Genomic DNA, 15,260 nt, shown 5'->3' with positions numbered 1-15,260 from the left:
TGGTATTATTCATGCCATATGGAGGTCTGAATACAGGGCTTGAAATGTATGGAATCTGATGAAATAAATATCAGTTGGTACTTAAAAAAAGGGTGACCTGTTTCGTCTTTTAATAAAACACAGTACACAAGCATTAAGCCTAAACCATTTTGTATGGACAACTGTACCTCAGCACCTGACAGAAGAGTCAAAGGGCAAAACCTGGAATTTAAATTTTCTTTTTGTATATATAACACATTCAACTTCCAGAGCTGACTAAGCAGAGAGCTTTGCTATTCCATTTCTTTCTGCTATCAGAACCAGAAATAACCATAGCTGTTTGAGGCATGCGATTATAAACAGGGAAGATGCTTTACTTATTTCCAGCTGGAAAGAGGTGAACATGGTGAAGAAAGGTAATACTTCCATTTTTTTCCCCAGTTATTTCACCTGACTGAATTCCTTCTTATTGCCAAACCTAACTCACATGTTTTTAAACATACCACCCAAAAGAAGCAGTGAACTCCAGCCGTTTCCATTTTGGCAAGGCAAGTGATGACTCTTGGTAAAAACAAAAGTGCTTAGCCATGACCTGGTGTAAATTTGATTGTCGGGTGTGAAAAGAAGTCAATGAAACCACACCAGCTTATGCCATCTGCTCTAAAGAGCAAACCTTAAAAATGCCTTTGGTAAACTCAAACTAGGCTTAGGAAAATACTTTCCATTCTTGATAGGCAATGCGTTAATTTTACTACACTGGCTGCTTCTCCGTAGCTCTATGGATCTGTTCTCTAGATTGAAATAACAATAGTAGCTGCTGTGTTTGTAAAACCAATAATAATCCTTCTGGCTGGGCATATATTCATACTACCCCTTAAGCCAGAAAAACTCGCTGAGATCCATCGAGATAACATAGTCTATTTTTTTTTCACTTGTTGATTCACCATATACTTATTAAGGTGGAAATAGCTGGAGTTAGCAAATTTTGCCCCTTTTGCTGCTTTAATTGTACATAGATAATTTCTACAGTTGAACTATGAATGAAATTTTGACACGTATGACCCCAGTCTTTGCCAGAAGGAATAAATTTGCCTTCCTGAGCATGGCTGGCAAGAGATATTTGAGAAATGAGCAACAATTCCCTTTCTGATGGAGGCCAAACGCTGCACAAATTCCCATGCCCCAAAGAATGACTCAAGACCCTTCATCTGCCAAGTAGTAGCAAGCAATGCTGTTGCCAAGCCACCTTCACATGCTATTACAGAAGTTAAATTGTTTCTTGATTAGGGCACCTATATGCTTCCCTAGAAGTGCTGGATTGTTTCTGACGGCATAATTTCTAGTTCTTCATCCATTTACTTTAAAGCAAAATACCTCTTTATTAAGTTGCACACTTTTAGAAAGCAAGTTATTTGATTCATCAGGGAAGTATACTACAAGCAAATAGATTTCTCTAGCATACAACTGAGTAGCTGAAAAAAAAATGATACAGGTAAATGTAAGCTCTGACATCCTTAGAAAACATATGAAGCCAAACCCAATTCCTGAAATCACTGGTATTAGAGCAGATGTGAGTCTGATCTGCTGATTGCTAAGTTATTACCACTCTTAAAATAATTTGGCCAGTTTTATAATACTCTATATTTCATCAGAGTTATTACACAGTTAAGAAGGTTGATGGAGCAATGTAGACAAGGGTAAGATAAAGAAATTAATACTTTCTAATGAAAAAGGAGGAAAAGGGAAAAGGAGCACAATGAAAGTTTTTTGCTTATTTTTGTCAGAAAGACAGGGAAAAGAACTGAAAATCAGAAGGATCTAATTGAATTAATACCAAATGCAAAACACCAGCCAAAGTATTTATCATCAGTCTGGTCATCTAACCAATGAATTGAACTTTTCAGATATGGTGCTGTTATCAGAATGATAAAATAATTCAAACTGAAGCTTTAATAAGTTTACCAACAGCAGTAATACAGAGTAAAATGGAAATATCATTGCTATCATTGTTAGAATGCAGATTTTGGTGCTGTTAACTGCAAGCTGGCCTGGAAGACAGAATACTAGAACATGTAGCTGTAAAATATGCTGCAATTTACCATTATGCAAAGTTTTGAGATATTTTCAAAAGCATTAAGAAAATCATGATGCACTTATGAAATATTTTTCTCCAATAAGGAATGAATCTAGTTTTGCTGTTACAGTAGTTCTGTTCCACTGAAGAACACAGTTTTTGAAAAGAACTCCATTATAATCCTCTCTTTCTCATGATAAAACACAGAATTTAAATGAAACTGCAAATAAATAATCAATGACAGAGAATTTCTGTTTATCATATTTTTGTCTTTTAAAGCATTTTTTTATTACTTTCAAATTCTGTCACACTAATTTAGAACGTGTTTAGAAATGTTTAGAATCTTTAGATCTGTGTATATATTGTTACAAGAACACAAGCAAATTCTTCACATAGTTAGAGTGCCAGAATAGCGTTAACCTCACTAAGGATATATTGTTGGAAAATGCTAGACACCACAGTAATAAAAGCTGACAGTTAGAAGGAAAAATAACTGGTTCCTTCTGTACATACATTTCATAAAATTATTTTCCTAACTGCAATAATTTTAAATGTGTGACATGGTTGCGAAACCTCTGCTCAGATTTGTTCAGTCCTCATTCTTATTCACTTAATACTGTTGTACTTGTGTTTTATTATGTTTAGTTTGTTTAGCTGCATTCCCTCAGGATAATGCAACTGCAACTTTTGAGATGAATGGAATCTGTTAGACACGCTGTTACACATGTAAAAGTTCAAAGCACAATCAAATGCATTTTGGTGAATATCTGTAATTGAAAATTGGTGATACAATTTTCATATGCTTTAAAATAACCCAACTGTTGCTTACCCTGCTCTGTGTTTGAGCTTTTTATCTAGGATTCCATCTCTGGAAACAAGTTTATTAAATACCAAAATGCCAATCACCATGTTGACCTGTCAAACAGAAAACAAACAGTTGAGCTTTTAGTGTCTGAAAGAAAATATTTTATCCAGAAATATTCAGAAATAGATTTTTTTTTAATTTCTGAATATTTATTCAGAAACTTCCTCTTCCATGCTTGCATTATGTCCCATGTTACATGTCGGAGTATTTCATCAGAGATAATTTGGCACGGTTCCCAAAGAAAATAAAGTGCATATTTTTAAATAGGGCATACACATACACACAGACACACTGCAACAACCTTACTTTTGAATCTTGAATTGTCTGGTATCAAGCTATATGTATACTTGTCTGCTAGCAAGAAACTTGAGAAATATAGCTTTAATATTTCCTTAGTTTTAATTGCAATCATGTAACCTATTCCAGGACACAGAACACTGCATTTGAGTTGTGTGCATATGGCAGACCTAGTCGTACAGCACACAAATGACCATAAACATGTTACTTTCTAGGCACTTAATGCATATGTGAGTGTTGTCATTTATGCAGAACCAGACTGGGTTTTCCATATCCTCCTGTGCATCAGACATTGTCTATGTCATTCACCAAAATGCCAGTCATGAGCCTTGTTTGACTGCAGTTTCCTTTTTTTTTGTGGGCCAGATCGCTGGCTGGAGTAAGCTTGTTTAGCTCCGTTAAAGTAAATGACGTTGTGATCGCATACATCCATTGAAGACCCAATCTAAAAAAATATTCCAGTATTTCAGCAGTCAGACTTTGGCACTCTATGGACACACTAATGGCATTTAATGGACAATTTAATGAATGTTATTATCCACTTGTATTATCGAACTAAACTCTATGCACCTAGCTCTGCATGACCCTGCAAAGAAGTAATACCAACATCTGAATGTATTAAAAAATGCTCTTTTTTGGGTGGAGAGAGGGTAGAAAAGGGTGATGCTTTTTCCTTTTAAACAGATTTATAAAGACCTGTGCCAAAATACCTAATTGTTGCCAATCTCTCCTGCCAACTCTTTTTCAGCCCTTCTTATCATCACTTTATTTCAGCATTTACATTTTTCAGATGATGTTATATAATTCTTTTGCTTTATACACTTAGGCTTAAGTGGTTGCATAGAACAGCTCCTTCCACAGCTACTAACTAATGGGAAGGCAAACTGCGGCTGGGAGCTCAAGCAGCCCTGAATAAAGCTTGCCAATTAGGCAGAGAACAGGCAGTTCCGTGTGAAAATTATGACTGGCTTTTTGTAAACATCCTTGGCTTCTCTATCATGACAGGGACTGTGAGTTGTACAAAAGGATCCTGGCTTGACTCCAGGCAATGATGAGACATACTCTATGGGAGTAGTAAACATCAATATCAGGATAATCTTTGTAGCTGAATGGCTATATCTTTGATGACTGCTAAGACTGATTCCCTTTTGCAAGGGAAAAATCAGGAAAAAATGGTGTTGACAGAGCTATCTGGTACAAAAAATGGCGCAGGGGAAAGAAGAATTAGGTTCAAAATCTGTAATTTCCCTTCCAGAAGTCAGTGAAAAACCCTGAACAAATTATTATACAAGAACCATACAGGCTGCAGAGCAGGCAACCGATAGCCAGTGGCGTGTGTAGGGTGCAATTCATCTTATCCTCAGGTAGACCCCTGAAAGAGTTCTGGTGATTTGAGCCTAAAACTGTATGTTTTTTCTTCACTGATGATGAAATATGTCTGGGATAACTTGCTTGGATGAAGAAACCTACATTGCAGATATCTACAGTCGGGCAAAGTGAATCCTACACCTAAATGCATTTCCAGAGTAGTGCAAGACCCATACACAAATGAGTAACATCTCTCAGCTACCATGACTTTTTTTCCTTCAAAAGCGATAGGCACAGAGCACTTGCTGCCTGGCTCCACTGCCGCGGCCGCCTCTGCTGGCACAGCGATACGCTGCCAGGCAGCACTGAATCGAGCCCATCGCCAGACTTCACAAGGCACTGACAGCTACGTAGATGTTACTGACAATAACTCAGTGATGCCTGTAACAACTTTCTGTGACACCAACCAGCACGTTATTCTTTCACAGCTTATTGTGTAAACATGGAGAGACATAGAACGGATGCAAAAGATGTGATACAGTTAATTGCATCATGCATTCAAAAAAATTGAAGGTATGTTAGACAACACCGAGCGTGATATTTATAGCAAATTTTAATGCTATCGTATAGCTAAGCCTTCACAATTCAAATAGCATATTCCATCATTTCATATGAAAATAGTGGAAATGGTATTAATGTTTACCAAGACAACAGCAGCTGCAGGTCCAACGAAAGCATAAAGTAGCCCTCCTTCAAGAGACAGCCAACAGCTGGAAAGAACATTAGAGAAAAGCTAACACAGATTAAAAATAAGTATAATGTATTGCCAAGAAAACATTGATATTTACTACAGTATGAGATTCTCCTGATGTATATTCAGTCCTACATATAGAGATTTACAGGCACAAAAAAGAGATTTAAATTACTTTGTTGATATGACAATGCTCGCAGTCGAAAAGTGGTTTCCATCACTGAGCCCAGTTGTTAATGTTTCAAAATATTTAATGCAAATTATACATATACTGAAATGCCTAAAATTTCTTATGAACATAACATAAAATACATTTGTAAACCTTTGTTAAATTTCCTCTCATCATGTAAGATCAGTTAACTGAACAGGATTTGCTATATAGACATCTAGAAACATTTGTAGCTTATAATATCTGACAGTTCTATGCTTAAAACAATGAAAGGTCAAGTATCTATAATGTAAAACAATTAAAAAAAGATGTTTCTCTATATATACACTTACATTATTTACTAATTACTCTTAGGACAAGGTCTTACAGACTCTATTCCTTTTAAAGAAAAAGCATTATATATGTTCTAACTGTTCTCTATTCTCTGGAATATTTTGCAAACAAATATGTTTTTTAAGTATCTGAAAATTATATATTTCTGGTGACTTACTAATCTTGCAGACTTTGTCATACTGCACCAGGGCTTTCACAGAAAACCATCAGCTTTCCAAACACAGAGCACTTACTTACAGAATCACGTTCTAAATACAAATATTTACATCACGATGTAAAGCTTTCCATATGTGCACATGATCAGGAGCTGCACACACTGAAGTAAATGCAGCTGTGCTATTTTTCTACTGATTACACTTTCAAAGAACTGCATGTTTATTGGAACACACTATCACACCTATATATAAGAAAACTCAAGTGTATGCATTCAATTTACTTGGATGTCACATCAAGAAACAATCACATTACAAACATACAGATGTTTTTTTATTTCCCAGTGCTCTTTTTGTAGTTTTGAAAACCAAGTAAATTAAACACAAACACATCATAGTATTAATGGTCTGTTATGACTGGAATTTTAACTGCAAAGAAAAAAAGTGTTTCCCATTGCAATGAAGCCATGCGAAATCTGCCAGTTGAACCCAAATGCATCAGAACGCTAAATTCCAGAATGATAAATTGATATAAATAATTTATATCTGTTTAGCTATTGAAAAGGTAATTCTTACTATGCTATTCTACATCCTATCGCAAAAAATGTTATAGAAGTCATGTTCAGTTTATTTTTGTAATGTCAAAGAAAAATGTTTTCAAAATTTTCTGCAATTTTTGTTGCTATTTTTCCAACAACTAGGTTATCTCTTATGAGAAACTGAGAATATGGGCTTATGAAAAGAAGGAATATATCCATAGTACGTTACCCTACCAGTGTGATCTTTAAAACTCAGTGAAAATGACCACTGTGCATAACTAAAACACTAAAACATATAATTAAAATCTTCATGTTTATTAGCAGATAGACACAACAGTCCATTAAAATTGTTGACATACTGTGCTTGAAATGCAATTTGAGTTACCTGTGCTGAAAAAAGAGTCAACAAGTTTTTTTTTTTAATAGAAACAAAAAAGTTTTCACTACAAAAATCTGTAAGGCCCTCTCTCATGCCCTCAAGCAGAACGGCTGATAAAATGACTTCCATTTGCGAACAAAGCTGGGAAAAAAATTGTAAAGGCTGCCTTCTTTTCTTTACATAGTCTGAGTTTTCAACAATCTGAATTTTCAACAATCTATCATGTGATTAGTACAATGTACTCAATATCTGTCAGTTAATAACTCTGAAATACCCTGGTTCCCAACCTTTTTCAGTTGAAGACTTTCTGAAGATGGATTCTCAGGTACCTTCTTACATTGTAAGAGAATTGCTGACAGCTTTCTGACGATTTTTTCTTTCTTCTCTTCTTTTTCTTTGCTCTAATAGCTTTTTCTCCTGTGCTTTATAGCTCTTTTTGTTTTGTTCTCCTGTTCTGTGTTCTTTCTCCCCATTTCCCACATAGCAGAAACCCATATAAATTGATTAGTATTAAGAGCATCCACTGCTGGTTTTATGGGACCATGTTACATGGTCATAAAATTCTGCTGAATGATGAAGTACCTGTAGACTTGCTTGTGTGTGCCATACATCCTGACAGTAGTTTGACGCTCTCAGGGAGAGTGGCGCCTCCTTTCAGGATACCATGTCTATGATGAAATTTTAACTTTTGCTCATGTAATGGATTCCTATAACTTAACTGCACTGCTCATTAATACATAGCACTGTATATATACAGGAGTATGTCACAGTGGTTTATTAACTATCACTTATTGTAGTGGTGCTTTTATGGCTGTGATCATCTGAGCACAGGCAGCAACAATCCTTATTAGATCCAAAGAAATAGCTGGAAAAAACAATCACTCTTTCAGACACACAAAACTTCCTCAGATATCCTGAAAACCAAAAAGCTTGTCACTGCGTTTTTTATTATTTTTAGGAAATCTTTTCTGTTTGTAACTGTGTATCAGTACAAGTGCCAGTATGAAATAGTTTGCATATGTGATTTTATATGCACAGTAGTATAATTGTCTAATAAGTAGAGCTGCATGAAAGAGATAGAAATCAGAGGCTGCTTAATCATGGAACTGGTCCACTCCCATCAGTTATACATATGTAATTGCCATGTGAAACTGAGGTTTCACAACTTTTCTTTATGGCCAGTGTATTTCTTACTTAAAATCAAAGATCATTGGGCCTTTTCCCTTCCAGTCAACCTCTTCATGTGTGGGACTATGGGACTGGAATCTATTGCTTTATTTTCATTCATAATCTTCCCCATTTGGAAAAGTACTTTCGAAAAATAGGAATAGTTTGCAACAAGACATACTTCTGGTGTCAGCACATGTATATCTGAATACAGCCAAACAGGCCAAATATTCCTTAGTATAAGCACTTCAAAAAGTGCTTCACGGTAATGCTAAAATAGCACAGAAGTTCTGCTTTCCTGCAGCCTAACAGCTAGAGGACACAGGTCTTTGCTGGCAGTTGTTTGTCTGAGTGGGACAGCACGTCAGCTGGCAGTGGAGGAAGAAACTCCTTTCTGCTGTTTTCTCTGCATTATTGTGATGTCAAATGTCAAGAAAATGTATTTTCAAATAAATTATGAAAGCTGCATTATCAGTCTACTTGCCCCTTGAACACCTCATTTTGTGCTTCTGCTCCACAGTACTGTGTCAGTTGACTTTGGATGCTGGGAGAGGTGCTGTTATGTGTGCAAACCCACACTTTCTTACTTTCTAGTTCACCCTTAGTATATGATTTGTAGCTTTGTCTGAATATTTCAGTATATCCTCTTTTAAAAATGCATTCAAGCCAGGAAGCAAGAGGAAACAACATTAGCTGAAGTCACAGGCGAATAACTTCAGTAGCATAAATGCAATGGGATTGATCCTGTGAGGGACAGGGCTAGATCCACAGTGGGATGTGGACATTGTAATGTTGCAGTTTGTAATTCACATAGCCCAGCAGGTTTCCAGTCCTGGTTCTATGACTAAATAATAAAAAAAGCCAGTAAGATGAGCTCATATTAGCTAGAAAAAAAATGACAGAGGAGCAGGTCTCAATATAGTGTCCAAATGACAACTAAGACCCTCTTTTCACCAATGATTCCCAGCCATAAGTGCTCTCCCAGGGCTAAGTGCTTCAATTAGGTAAGCCATTCCTCATTAAAAAAATGCAAGACACAAGTTCTCACACTTTAAAGCTTAAGAGCTCCGTGGTTAAAGCAGGTATTCAATAGAGGAGATTTGTTTTTTTAATTCTTACCCACCCAGAGCTGGAACAAGGACTTGAAGTCTACCCTCCCATGTGCCAGCAGAGTGGGACACATGGGACAGCGAGGGGGAATCCTGATCTCACTCTGTGACGATGCTGAGCAAAATAATTAAATATTCATCGAAGCAAGGACTTGACCTAACTCATCCACATCCCTGATGAATGCCCTCATTACCAGGCTAGAGAGTCGTATTTCCTCTCTTTCTGTCCAGATGCATACTTAATTTCTTAGGCAACATGAGGAGAGCTCCAAACAGGGAGACTGTGGGAAATGTGCTCCCGCACACATAACATCTCAGTGGTTAGAGCATTTTGCTGGCAGGTGGGAGGCTCAGGCTAAACTTCTTCCACAAAAGATAAGGGAACAGCAACCTAGCTAAGTAGTGAATTTTACCAGGTGCTAAGTACTGTAACTAGCCAGGTGGCTAAAAAGGAACTATATTAATAAGATGTAAATAAAGTATACAGGCCTCCTTGCTGTCTCTCATGCACAGCCCAATCCAGGCAATGTGCTGGATCAGGCACTCCAGGAGAGAGGAGCTATTTCAAGATCTCTGCGGGACTTTGGCTCCAAGCTGCCTGCAGACATTAAAACCTAGGTAGTGGTGTACATGCTTGGTGGCCAAAACCTGGGTGCCAGAGATGCTTTTGCCAGTACAGCTGTAGACATGTTTAGAAGCTGGCAAAAGCTGACCATAGCATTTAAGGATCTTCTTGGTAAACTTGTATAAAACTAAATCACTTTGTGGATCTCATCCTTGGTGGTTCTGAAAGGCCTGATGCTTCAAATGCTCACTGGAAGTCCAGGATCCTTGGCACTTTACTGAGCTTAGCCGAAGACTGGGATGTGGTTTTCTTTTTGTTCTTTTGTGAATCACTCATTGATTCCTAGGGCAGTTCCAAAGGTGAATGGATACCTGTAGACCTTCAGACTATGCTATAAAATTCCTGATGGGTATGCAAGACTTGCTAATTAAATACATAATTTATCATTTCAGATTAACTTACTAATGAGTTGTGCCATATCCTTTTGTCTTGGTAAAGCCTATTGATATTGCAACCACTAATGCTGGTAGACCTGAAAAAAATCAAAGTAGTAATAACCGTTAGATGCTGAGCAAAATATTGCTGTTCTGTCTGGACAAGAAATGACACGTCAAACTAATGCAAAATGATCAATTTCACATGGAATGAATCATTTAATAAAGCTCAGTGCAATGGCAGAACTCTTTCTCAAGCACTCGCAGGGAGGGGTCAGGGTTTTCTACCCATTGTGCATCATTTTGATCTGGCTAACTTCCTGATACATTTGACATCTGCAAGTGAACTAGTATCAAAGACTTCATGAATATTCAGTGAATATTTTATGTTGCTTTATTTTGATTTCTGGAGATTACACTACTTTGCTAAAAATCTACGAAAGTGATCTTAAAATACAAATATTAGAGAATGCTAAAGTATATACACCAGCATAGCTTGAGCTAAAAGATTATATTGACACTTGAGATAAAATGGAAAGTCTCCTAACCTAGTTTTCTGTTTAGTAACATGTGCTGTTTGCTATCTTTCGGGTTTACTGAAGAAAAGGATAATACCCTTGACACTGTTACTGCATTAGACATTTCATTCCAATGATTCTGAGTAAATGAATTTTATGGACTTACCCCATCCGAGGCACAGGAAACGTTTCCTTATAAGCCGTGTCCTAATTTTTCCAGTAACAGCCATATATGACTGCCATGCTTCTGTCAAAACCCAACAGAATGAAGCTAAGAAGAAGAAGTGTAAAAATGCGGTGGTTGTGGTGCAGATGCCCTGCAGGGAGCAAAGAGAAGCTCATGCTGAATACTTAGCGACACTTGTTTCTCTTTTCATTCCAAAGAGTTGTCATATTCTATCATCTTGACCTTTATCCTTAGCATCACCTCTCTCTTTATGGTGTAGTTGCCACAAAGAGCGAGAGAAGGAAAGAGAGAGATGTTCGTTCGGATTAGACAGAAGAGACTGGACTGTGTTCCCTAACGCCGAGTATGGAAAGCAGGGATGAAAAACACAAAACAAATTTTGCAACCAGATTTTTCTCTACACGTTTACTTTGATCAGGCATCACCGTGACTCCACTGAGGTGAACAAGTTACAAAGGTACGGGTTATAGAGCTGAATAAAGAAAATGTGGGGCTGCAAATGCTCCTAATTGCCAGCTTTGTTTTCTTTCCCTCATACACACACATCCTGACTGTAAATCTGAATTTTAGGCAATAGATTAAGCTTGATTTATTTGATTTTTTCATTTAAATCTTATAGAAAGTTAACCTATCTGAAGCTCTTTGAATATAGTGCCTGAAATCTCTTTAGCCAGGTTTAAGTATCATAACCTTAACAAATACTCTGGATATTGCTTTTACGGGTGTCAGTCATTTGTTATCTAAAAAGTACTTTGAGCTCCTCCAGTCTAGACTCTCTTTTGTCACTGTTGCCCTTAATTAAACTTAACATTGTGGCTTACATAAATGAGCTTGCCTCTTTCCTGGAATAAATTATGATTCACCCATCACAGTGTTGCTTGAAATACAGTTACAGGCTACAAAACGCATTATGCATTGTACCCCAGAATCAAAACTACACTGTTAATGTTGAGAAAAAGCCGCATCTATCCTTATGACAACTGTAACTGTCAAAATCATGTCAAGGCTAAAAAAATAATTCCATACACCTGATAGTAGCAATGCAAGATTACAGTTCAGAAATCTGAATATTATTTTTATGTTTATTTCTTTATGCAGCATACACATATAAAAAAAGACTAGTAGATTTTTTTAAGGACATGCTAAAATCCCAGTTCAGGAAGCTATTTAAGGAGAAAATATGCAAGTTCGTAATTTTATATGGATGTTTGAAGATGTCGTTGAATCAAGGCCTATAGCTAGAAAAGTTTGGGAAGGGTAAAATAGATATACCACTAGAATCCTTTTTAGTTCATTTTATATTCTTAATTACTTTGTTTATATTCTTAATTACTTTGAGGTCTTCTTGTTTTGAATTTTACTTGTGTTGATTTTCCCAGTTTCTCCTCTGAAACCAACTGTATTGCTACAACATACTGTACATTCTCTTGTGTTACATTTCTTCACTCTAATAGTTTTCTCAAAAATGTAGTTCATCAAAAATGAATCTGAAAACTGTAAAACTGCACTTCAAGAGTCAAAAAATTAATAATTTACCACTATGAATTTAGAGATGTGAAAAACACCTTGCTTTCTAATCCTGGGTCAAACTGTCTATTTAAATTTGTAAGTTTTTTTCTATAAAGCTATGTGGAAGAGAATTATTGTTTATTTTTCAAAGAGCAAAGAATGTAAAGAGGCAAAATCCCAACAAATCCTGAAAATACAGTAGTCATGGATTTATTTTAGAAACCTATCTAGGATATGTAAGAGGGGATAAAGGAATTACTTTTTTTTAATACCAGGTCTGGTATTTCAGGCTTTCTTCATCTCAGAGATTCTGGGTTTTTTTCTGATTTCACACTGACATCACTCTAGTATAACTCCATTGTATTAAATATTACTGGCATTCTTGATTTACAGTCAGATTTGTGATATTAGAATTAAGATCTTGTTCTGAATTCATGGATGCATTTTATTTGGATGTGTTTGCCTTTCTGCTTTGGGAAGTGTTGCCTGTCAAAACATTCAGATCAGACACATGGAAGATAACCAGCTCTCTTCATGAAGAGTGAATTTTTCATGAACAGTGCATTTCTAAAAATCTAGATAGCCAAAGAAGTGTTGTTTTAGAGTAACACTAAAAAAACCCCCAGTGCAGTCACAGAACTAAAATTGGATTGAATCATATTGCTGAACTGCATATGCACATTAGCTATCAATTAAAAATTAGCATTACATTGTTCATTAAAAGATCTTGTCTTATTCTTGTTGAAGTCAATAGAAAAACATCTAAATGACTTATGCAGAAGCAGGTCTGAAATACACACCTATGAATACATTCAGCTAATAATGACATGGAAAAAAAGCTTAAAATTGTCATATAACAAAAAGACACTTCTGTCTGTTTTGTTACCTCAAAGAAAAAAGTTACAGGCATGTCATTTAAAGTAAATCACTATTCCATACATATGGTGAAAGTATTATAACAATGGCCAGTGAACAAAATCTTAGATTTTGTCATTAATCCTTAAGTTTAGATGCCCCCAAAGTTTGTGGGTTTATAAAATCTATGCCATTAAAGCCTAAATGGTAACAGGATTTCCTGTATTTCCGTGAAAATGTGGTCAAATCAAGAGGGATTTTCAGCAACCATGAATAACACCACAGCCTTATATATGTGCTTCTGATATTAAGCTGAACTGAAGTAATGCTTATTTTAATATCTGAATGTCCATACATTAGAACAGACCTAGTTTCCTTTTATGTATTAAAACACTTTTTTTTCAAAAAATTGTACATTTCTGATATCCGTTTCGAAATTTACTTTTGTCATCTTGAGATTTCACTCTGTCTCACACTGGAGCATTTAAAGCAGTTGCTTCCAGTAAGTCAACTGGAGATGAGCGTGCAACAGAAAAATTTTAAGCTATCCTGATTTAGCATTCATCTGACAAAATTAGTATGCAACAGGACTGTAAGCTCCACAATTCTACATGATTAAATTAAAACTGTTGTATCTCACTTGAAAAGAATCTTTTCTTTTTCTGGTCACTTAGATCCTTATTCCGTGCTTACAAGCCAAGCACTACTGTACCTCAGTTATGACTGTCTTTCCAGAAGCAGTTGTAATGGTACATCACTGCAGTGTCATTTATAAAAAGTTGCAAAGTAAGTTTTTGCCTTTCTCTTAAACAAAAATCTAGAATATTCTTTCTGGATTCCTTTTAAAAATGTCAGTAGAACAGTTTCAGACTCTTATAATGAGTTAGAATTTTTTTTACTCCTGCCTTTGGTAAATTGCTGGCAGGAAAAACTGTGAAATATAAATACTTATTTAAAATGAAAGCTATACAGGGAAATGCACAATAAAATAGAAATAGAATACAAAATACGGAAATGTCCTTTATCTTAGTAGCTGACTTACATGTTACAAATGCCAGCCATACAACCTCAATTTGCCTTCCTATCAATGCTTTTGTAAAACCTGACACATTCTATACAAACCAGTATTTGACAAAAAATGATTTTTGAGGGCAGCGTAGACTCTTACAGGCAAAAGCTGCCTACGTAAAACACAGAATTACTTACCCTGAAAAATATGAATATAGTATTTCTGTTATAAATTTGCAGATATGAACAAATCCTGGTCTTTTTGATAAAAACACTGTTAACTGTTATGGCTGACTGAGTATAGACTTTAGGAATTAGCTCATAATCTATCCCCTGTATTGAAAAAAAGATAGATGATGATAATCTAATAAAAATACAGACATGGCTCTTGTGAAAGAAAGAACTGTAATGAAAATATTAACAATCCTGTTGGTCACAGAATCGGAAAATAGGAGAGGCAAATTTTATTAGAAAACGTCTGTGCAGTAGCTGGAACATACTACTGCCGATTATAAACAACGCTTCTGAATGGCAGATGGGCACCTTTAATAAGAACACCAGTGACAAGTCTGTATCCCTGAGGTAACTATTTGCATCAGACACCATCACAAAGGTGCAGAGCAGCCTCAAAACATCAAAACCACTGCAGGATCAGGATGACAGAATCATGGACAGGCTGTGCTCCATGTGAATTCAGCTTCCCCCTTCCCCATGCCAAGAGAAATAGTCACAGCAAGTGAAACTCCCAGTGTAGCCTTGGGCTCGGCACCGTTGACCAAAACCCCCATGGAAATCTGGCTTTTAGCAACTCCCGTAGTCTTTCCCTTTGATAATAAATAAGCAACACTTTGCTATGTCTGGGAAAGTGCTATGTTTGGGAAGTTCATTTCCAAATAGGAACGAATATTCATTTTCATCAAGGCTGTCATTAAATGGAGCATTGAATACTTCTAGCTAGGGAGCCATAATTTTACTAAGTACCATAATTGCATTTCTTTCTTTCCTGGACTACTCCCAGCCTTTCTTTCTCCCTCTCATCTACCCTCCTGGCAAGGAAGTGGT

General features: G+C 36.3%; 1 protein-coding gene across 1 annotated transcript in view; it reads right to left on the bottom strand.

Moving 5' to 3' along the window:
- ADGRB3 (adhesion G protein-coupled receptor B3) overlaps nt 1–15,260 on the bottom strand; it is a 454,386-nt gene that overhangs the window by 33,967 nt on the left and 405,159 nt on the right. The window contains exons 20-23 of the mRNA XM_026095915.2: nt 10,806–10,956; nt 10,150–10,219; nt 5,227–5,293; nt 2,883–2,968 (exon numbers count right to left, since the gene is read on the bottom strand). Of these exons, the coding sequence (XP_025951700.1) occupies nt 2,883–2,968; nt 5,227–5,293; nt 10,150–10,219; nt 10,806–10,956 (374 nt within the window). The remainder of the gene's footprint in view (nt 1–2,882; nt 2,969–5,226; nt 5,294–10,149; nt 10,220–10,805; nt 10,957–15,260) is intronic.

Source organism: Dromaius novaehollandiae, chromosome 3 (genome assembly GCF_036370855.1).
Source record: "Dromaius novaehollandiae isolate bDroNov1 chromosome 3, bDroNov1.hap1, whole genome shotgun sequence".
NCBI classification, from domain to species: domain Eukaryota; kingdom Metazoa; phylum Chordata; class Aves; order Casuariiformes; family Dromaiidae; genus Dromaius; species Dromaius novaehollandiae.
The sequence above is the reverse complement of the archived record's forward strand: the minus strand, read 5'-3'. Positions and strand labels throughout refer to the sequence as shown.